We start from the raw sequence: 8,969 nt of genomic DNA on the forward strand, positions 1-8,969 counted from the left end.
AAGAGTCTTGTTTGTTTGTTATCACATGCTTGGATGATTGATGTGTACTTGATTTTAAATTGCATGCTTAATTGTATGATAATGATCTTTTTACTCTAGTTTACCCTCTTGCTTGTGTCTGTCTTCTTGTGTGGTTTTTCCTTTTTGCAATGATCACCAATTCCTTGGTGTAAGCAAATATGGGAACCCTTGGTGATCGCAGTGACGATGAGAATGTTGCAGCGTAGTGGTCATGCGTTGGTGTTGAGCTCACCATTGAGCTCACGTTTGAAGGACTTTTGTAGTTTTGAAATGCCTTACTTATGAGCAAGTTCTTTTGGATAACAATTGATCTTTCAATTCTGATTTGGCACTATGTAGTGCCTTTGTTCTCCTTTTGGTATATTTGGATGATTGTAAAATCATTTACACTATAAGTCTTGTGCTCTTTGGGTATTATAAAGTATGCGATGTTTTATTTAATTAGATTTATCTATTAAATGTGATGTTATATCTTAAGATACGAGAGGTTTTGAAATTACTAAAAAGACATCCAAAACATTGGAAAAAATAAATAAATCAAGTTATCCCAATGAAAATTCACTTTTTAAACTATATTTGAGAAACCAAGATATCTAGAGTTGTCAAAATGGGTTGGAACCCGCGAGCCAACCCGACCCACCACGAGTTCGGGCCGGGTTGGGTTGAAATTTTTTTATAAATTTCAATACGAGTTGATTTTTGACCCGAATCACTTAGAACCCGACTCATCTGGGTTAAACTCGTGATGAGCCGGGTTGGTGCAAATAAAGGGTCACGCAAGTATTTCTTGTTAAGTTGGACTTTGCATTTGGGTCAGGTTAGGTTATTTTTTTAACCAACAAATAGATAATTTGGTATTTTTTTATTATTTTAGTTTGCATTTGAATTGTATTGAAGTTTATTTAGATTTTAATTATAATTATAATTTTGTTTTGACTGAAAAAAAAATAAAAAAGTTTGTAGTTTTTTAATTAAATGAACCTGTGAGCCAACCTGTTTAACCCACCAACCCGTGGTGGGCCGGGTCGAGTTCAATTTTTTTTACTCGCTAATAAATAAGTCGGGTTAGGTTGGAATCAACCCATGCTACTAAGAGTAGCATAAAAGACATTTTATTATGATCAATTAGAATTAATTATTACTCTTCTATGGTATCACCATCATAGAAAAAAAAAAGGTAAAAATTAGTTCTAAAATGTTTGAGAAAATTTAAAAAGAACAAAAAGGTATTTGTGAATACCTAATTAAATAATTAAAATTCTTATAGATTATTTTTAAAATGTAATTTAGAAATTTAATCTTTATTTCTTCTAGAATCACCTTTACTAAAAATAAATAGCATCTTACATATTTAAAAAAAATATAACAACTAATTTTTTGAAAAACAAAACTCAAACAAACTCACCTATACTTTAGCCTTAGAAATTTTCATTATTTATTCTGTATTTGAATTTCATTTCATTTTTCTATTTAGTTATCTGGCTGGCAAAGCTCCGCCACCCTCTTCTTCTCTCTCAATCACACAAAATATGAATTAACAATTAAATTATTGTTTTCTATGATTTAAGAAAAAAAAATTGTTTTGTTTTTTTGTTTTTGTCTGTCTCACTGAGAAACACAAAGCCGAGGAAACAAAGAGAAAGAGAAAAGGCGCAACCGCGAAATTGAGAGACCAAATCCAACCACGCCAGCTTCGAAACGCTGCGTTCCACTCTCCAAACCCTAGCCCTATCCCCGGCATTCCTCCGTTTGCCATCGACACCGTCCGCCCTAACCGCCCGAGCCTAAAGAAAGCGATCGATTTTATCGTCTCGGAAGAGCGAATCGATCTGAGAGAAGAAAAAAAAACAAGAAGGGGTGATCTCAGACGAGGGAACGAAACGATGCCGTCTCACGCGGATCTGGAGCGTCAGATCGAACAGCTAATGGAGTGCAAGCCTCTGACGGAGTCGGAGGTGAAGACGCTGTGCGATCAAGCGAGGGCGATTCTGGTGGAGGAGTGGAACGTGCAACCGGTGAAGTGCCCCGTCACCGTCTGCGGCGATATTCACGGTCAGTTCTACGATCTCATCGAGTTGTTTCGGATTGGAGGGAGCGCACCCGATACCAATTATCTCTTCATGGGTGATTATGTAGGTCAGTCACTTTTTTTGAATTCAATTCCCTTTCCTTTTTTTTTTCTTTTTTGTATTATGGTTCTGAGATTATTATTTTTTGTTTAGCTGAGAAACTGGCTTTGTGGGTCTCAATTTGTAATTTGGTTTCATAAATATTCAATGAAATTATTATCAGGTTGATAGCACGGTCTTAGAATTATTTTTTTTCGAATGGATTATTTTTTTCCTAATCCTTAAACTTTTGAGGCCTCTGAAACGCTTTTGCTGGAGAGCTGTTTGTGAAATGTTCTCCCAATTTTCTCCCTCCCTCCTGGTGAGGTGATTTTGTTTTGGGCTGCCTTGAAATTGAAATAGTAGGTATTAGTTTTATGAAACTGTGGTTGTATTGGCACTGGAGGGGTGAAGTTCTGTGATGTCCAATACGTGTTTGTGAAGAATTCTGGAGAGCTTTTTAAAGTAATTGTATAATAACTATATGGTTTCCCATTACATGGCACATCATTTCCAGTTTTCTCTTGCATGATTGCTTTGATCTTCCGATCTAATGCTTATATCAACACAATGAACTAGCAAAGTGTGTATAGCAAAATCTCATCTTTCACAACTTTACAGATGATGGTTGATGGGGCGATGACTTTGGAGCTATTCCTCATTGTAGGAAATAGGCAATGATTTCTGCTAATAATGGTTTAGTTATATTTCATTTCAGTAATGTTTTAGAAGTATAATCTTTCTCTGGACTTTTGGAACTGCAATTGTGTGTGTGTGTATGTATGCATTTCTTATGTTAATGATTTTGTTTTCTTGCATACTACATTTTACAAGAATAGATATGTTGCCTTGTACCTGCATTGTATCCGTGCAACATAGATGGTCCTTATAATTTTTTTGTCATTTTTCCTTTTATGACTTTCAAGTTATACTCTTCATCTCTATGGATACTTCTACCTTTTCCTCATTATCATGGATTAATTCTTGCAGATCGTGGGTACTATTCAGTGGAAACTGTTTCTCTTTTGGTGGCTCTGAAAGTTCGTTATCGGGATAGAATTACAATTCTCAGGGGAAATCATGAAAGCCGTCAAATTACTCAAGTGTATGGACCATTTCTTCTCATCAATGTTTCTCACAACAAAATCTCTGGATCCATTGTTATTTTTGTATATGTTAAGTTCTATCATTTTAAACTGAAGGTTTGATGTATATTCAGCCACAATTATCAATAGCACGCTGTAATTGGATCACATTGCAACTTGCAAGACAGCTGGGTGCTATGGATTGCAATTTTTCATAGCTTCCATTGGAACTATTATAGGATTGAAATTGCTGTCTTTTGCAGCTGGAATGAGTGTGACTGTGATGTGAATAATGGATGCAGAAACCCTAATTTATCCCTGTAGTGGTGCCTTACTGTCTTCTAGGGATGTATTTCGGATAATTTTTCAATTTTCCCCAATTGTTGTTAAATAAACGTTATAGGGCTGCCATATTCTAACATCGATTGACCCCTCATAGGCAATTTGCAAGGGAGGCCCACTAGCACCATAGGCTGCAATGTCATTTTTATATGGTGGAATTTTGGTCTTTTGCTATCCGTCATTGATAAATTTGATTGCCCCTCTCTATCGTTGAATCAGAGGTTTCAAATGTAATCCCAAATTTCTCTTAACTTGCATTCAATGCATTCTCACTGTTGGCGACATTATCCACGTAGTGGTGGATCTGCTGCCATTTTTCCTGTTATCCTTTTTAGCACTCTCTATTTATTCTCTTTTTCTCTTTCCTTTAAAATTTTTGGTCTGTTCTCTGACCTTGTTACTTTTCATTTCTAGCAATCAATTTTAGATGATATTTTTTTAATATTTGAGCATGTATGTATATATCATTTAGCATTTATCTAAAATTTCGCAATAGTGGTCATTCCACTATCTGGTATCACAGTTTTGGTGTCAACCAGTCCACATCACTATCTAGGATTATTAACTATATATTCAGCTGGAAATTTTAAGAATAAGTTGTGGTAGTTGCATTAAATCTCACTAATCATTGACTTCTTTGCCCAATGGAGCTCACTTATTTGTGCTCCATCTATCCAGTGGGTGATTTCAAAGGGCTTAGGAAAACAATTTGGTTTTGTAATGTCTTTAGGCCATATATATTTTCTCTTTTTATATTTGTCTTTCTCATCATTATTATGCTGACTAAAAAGTTTAGTTCTAAGACATAAAAAGTTAGAATAATAAAGAATATACGCTTTGTTTATAGCTATTTATTAGATGCCTAGTGCTTATATAGACCTTTATGGTCACTGAATGAGTAGCAAGATTACTTTGTGCCTATGTGGTTAACTTTACTAATTATGGGTTCCAATGTGAATCTTGTGGTTGAGATATGTTTCTATACATCTCTTAATTACGTTCAGAAGTTCAAAATTAATTTTACCAAACTCAACGAAAATAATACTTTGTTGAGATGAACCTGGTACATGAATTCCTATCGGAACTAACTTTAAAAGATACCCTATATTTTATTCTGAAACATTATGATCATATACCAAGCTTGTAAGTTGTGTATGAATGACTCTTGTTAAAACTAATTTATCAATATTAGGCAGAAATGAAATGGGAAAAAGTAGAAAATATTTTTGAACTAAACAATAGATTTTTAAACTATAAATGTATTGTTTTGCTATTTCATTTATCCTTTACCTTCTGCTTTCAGGTATGGGTTCTATGATGAATGCTTGAGAAAATACGGAAATGCCAATGTCTGGAAATACTTTACAGACTTGTTTGATTATTTACCTCTGACTGCCCTCATTGAGAGTCAGGTTTGAGTTAAATATGTTGCAGAAAACTCATCTGGCTAATTTTGATGGCAGGCTCTAACTTCAACTTATATTACAGGTTTTCTGCTTGCATGGAGGTCTCTCACCTTCTTTGGATACGCTGGATAACATCAGGGCATTGGATCGTATACAAGAGGTTTGTGTGTAACGGCTAGCATGAGTGCACTGAATTTCCTTATGATCCATTTAATATGAAGAACATATATTTTGAAAATTATATCTTGAGCTTGATATAGGTCTGATGTTTAATATGGTTTGAAAAATATTTTACTTGATGTTGCAACTTGCAAATATAGTTATTCTCTGGAGATTTTTTTCATCTAGGATCAACAATCATGACCTTCCTCTTTAGTTTAATCTTAATATATTTTAACAAACGCAAAAGAAGGAAACTAAATGACTCAAGGATTCCATAGGATGGTCTTACAATGTTAAAATTAATATTTATAATATTATTTAGTTTATATTTTAATTCCCTAAATGAGATGATGCCACTTGTAGGATCATCATTTAGTTGTTGGTGTCTCTTAGCTTATATAAGTGTAGTCCTTCTTACCTATTGTCATCAATGAAGAATATCAATGTTTATCTTTTAGCTCTCAATACTTCTTTATTTGTAGTTTCTCTTAGTTTAACAGTAGCTTAGCTTTTGCTTCTTATTAAATGGTGCTTTCATAGTGTCTACTCTACCTCCCATGGATATTTACTACTCTACCATTATTTGTGGTCACTACAACCATCACCCCCAATGGATTCGCAAGCTCATCAACACCAATATTTGTGTTATCCTCCACAACAACCACAACCATCAATGCCACAGCTGCTTCCACAGCACACAGCGGAGCTCCACAGCCATCTTAACGAACATTTATACTAACTTCACCAAACAAAACCACTATCTATGCAAGGTCCTATTTTCCTCTTGATTCCTACACTCATTGACCTTTTTCACTTGCTTTTCCCCCCAAGCTAGCTGGTTTCCATCTATGTCAAAAGCAGCCAAGTCATTGGATTCCCAACCTTTAAACTTCCTCAAATCTCCATTCTCTATTCAAACTATTAATGGCCCTTCCAATTATTTATTAGTTTAAGTTGTCAACCCGTCCCATCGCAATCAACTTTTCAAACCCCAAATCACCCCTTTAGGCCCCCATGTCACACCGTATGGATTTCCTTTTCACACAAATACACCTTCCCACAAATTCTCACGTATACCTCCACTCACCTTATCACATGTTACAGCAAGCAAAATTGACCTTCCAATTATACCCCAACTCATCCACTTGGCTTTCTTCATAAAGCCACTATTAAACTAATCTTTCCACGGGCCTCTATTTTCAACAACTTGATGCAGTTTTCAAGGACCTTGCGGACAAGGTCCAATGTGAATGGGTGGGTAATGATATGATGGGTCTAAAGAGGCTGAAAAGAAGAAAAATTTAATGGTTAAAGATTTTATGGAGTGGTCAGAATATTATTTAGTTTATATTTTAGTTCCTTATAGTGAAATGATGACGCTTATAGGGTCATCATTTAGTTGATGGTATATTTTCGATTATATAAGTCTATTACTCTTTACCTATGAATGAATCATTGAAGCATATGAATGTATTAGCTGCCTTCAGTTCTTTAATGGTACTTTTTCTTAGTTTTACAGTAGCTTAACTTTAGTTTTGTATCGGGCAATAGTCAAGCACATAAAGCTTTTAGGGTATCTCATCTTAAACTCCACGATGAAATGGCATTTCTGAACTTTATGTTTGCCCAGTTACTTCTCGATTGTCTCACCTGGTTTGCCTAACAATCGTACTTGTATGTTACAGGTTCCACATGAAGGACCAATGTGTGATCTATTGTGGTCTGACCCTGATGATCGCTGTGGATGGGGAATATCTCCCCGTGGGGCAGGATACACATTTGGACAGGATATTGCTACTCAGTTTAATCATACCAATGGTCTCTCCCTGATATCTAGAGCTCATCAGCTTGTTATGGAAGGATACAATTGGTGCCAGGTGACTGACAAGTTCTTTCAATCAATATAACGATCTTTTTCCACGTTGGGAAACCTTCTTGATACTATCTGTTGTCTTTATGTTGACGATCTTTCAGGACAAGAATGTGGTTACCGTATTTAGTGCTCCAAATTACTGTTACCGATGTGGGAATATGGCTGCCATACTAGAAATAGGAGAGAATATGGATCAGAGTTTTCTTCAGTTTGATCCAGCTCCCAGGCAAATTGAGCCTGACACCACACGCAAGACTCCAGATTATTTTTTGTAACTTCATTTATCTACCTGTTTGTAGTTATTGCTTTCTGCTGTTACTGTAGATGTGTCTTTAAGGAAAGAGGAATTTTACTGTTTAAGTGGAGGGTGGTCATCAACATATTTCTTTCTTTCGGAGTTTACCTGCTGCCGCCGCTGCCGTATTTGTACAAGAAACCAATAGAACTGACGCAAGCCACCAATTGAGGTTGTATATTTTTGGGAGGAGGAAGCGGCAATAACATGGTATATCTTGTTCTGTAATCCTTTTTTTCTTATCGTTAAATTAAATCTCAAGTTAGAGAGCAGATTTTTGGATCCTGACATTGTTGTCCATTTGAGACTTTTGATGATGCCTAAAATGAAAGTGCAGGTGTTAATTTTTCGTGATTAAATTATGTCATGGTAACCTTAAGTTTTTTCATTTGAACCGATACCCATAGGTTTTGCTGTTTACTCATTTAGTCGTTGACTTACTTTCAATGTTGAACTGAGTCGACAGAGTTTTGATCAATTTTTTCACTCAAATCGTGGATTAAGTTGCCAAATTCTTCATTGGATTCTTGTAATGCATTTATTTTTGTACACATGGATTCTGGTTTCTCTAATATAAAAATTAATTGTATAACGGAAACTAATATCTAAAGTCGAATTTCTACATTACCAAATTTGGTTTTTGCTATGCCATTGTTTTTGTTCCGGAACTAGAGTTTAGGATTTAATTTTTCTACGCAATCCAACAGTTTAGTAATCAAGCAAACTTACAGAATGTGAAAACTAGGTTCTGTCAAATAAAAAAGAAGAGGATTACGTGTATAAATAATTGAAAAATATATTTTATTTCACTTCTAATTTATCGTTGATATTTTTGAATTGCTTTAGCCAAAAGTTCATATTTTAACGAAGCACATTTATATTAACTTTGGTATTTTGGAAATCGTCAATTTCAAAGTTGGAGTATTTTATTGATTGGTGATGGTAAGACATTGGAAGTATTCACTAGGTTACGGTATCCTTAGAATATCATCATTATAAAATTGAATCGCCTGTTTGTTTAAGTTTTAACATTTAATAAACCAAATGAATTTTGAAATGTACGAGTCCATGAAATATTAAAATAAAAAGACAATGATATTTTGACTCTCATAATTTGATTCTTATTTTGTACTTTTTGATGTGGTTTAGTATTAGATGTTATTTTTTCAAAGGAAAAGATAAGGTTTAAATACCTTTTTGGTCATCATTTTCGTAGTGTTTGTTGCGGATGGTTCTCATTTTTATCGAATGTTTAAAATGTCTTCATTTTCGCAATTCGTGTTTTATTTGGTCATTTTCTGTAACGCCGTTTAAATCATTAACGAAGCATTGTACAGTTGGCACGATTTGTATTAGGGTATGTTACGTGTACTGTACAAGTGTGGTAATTAGATATTTGGGGATAAATAAGTGAGCTAGGGTTTTGGTAAGGAATGTTTGGGCAGTTGGTGAGTTTTGGCAATCTTGTTCCTCCATTTTCAATTGGTGTCGCTGCAATCTTCTTTTTCTTGCAATCTCATTATATAGGTATGTTATACGGTCCCAATCTTCTTCCTTTACCTCTGGTTGTAATTGTTGGAGGCAACCGTGTTGTATCACTTCGTACACTGTTGGTGGTTCAACAAGAAATGGATTAACCCCGATTTGTAGTTGCGGAGAGATGGCAGCTTTGAGGAT

General features: G+C 34.9%; 1 protein-coding gene across 1 annotated transcript; it reads left to right on the forward strand.

The window, feature by feature from the left end:
* The first annotated feature begins 1,529 nt into the window (after positions 1-1,529).
* LOC114178282 (serine/threonine-protein phosphatase PP2A-2 catalytic subunit) lies at positions 1,530-7,651 on the forward strand. Its single transcript, XM_028064101.1, has 6 exons — positions 1,530-2,157; positions 3,120-3,234; positions 4,860-4,968; positions 5,045-5,122; positions 6,810-7,001; positions 7,099-7,651. Exons 1-6 carry the CDS (start codon positions 1,905-1,907, stop codon positions 7,270-7,272), a joined length of 921 nt encoding a protein of 306 aa, XP_027919902.1. The 5' UTR covers positions 1,530-1,904; the 3' UTR covers positions 7,273-7,651.
* Positions 7,652-8,969: the final 1,318 nt, after the last annotated feature.

Source organism: Vigna unguiculata, chromosome 3 (assembly GCF_004118075.2).
Source record: "Vigna unguiculata cultivar IT97K-499-35 chromosome 3, ASM411807v1, whole genome shotgun sequence".
Lineage (NCBI taxonomy): Eukaryota > Viridiplantae > Streptophyta > Magnoliopsida > Fabales > Fabaceae > Vigna > Vigna unguiculata.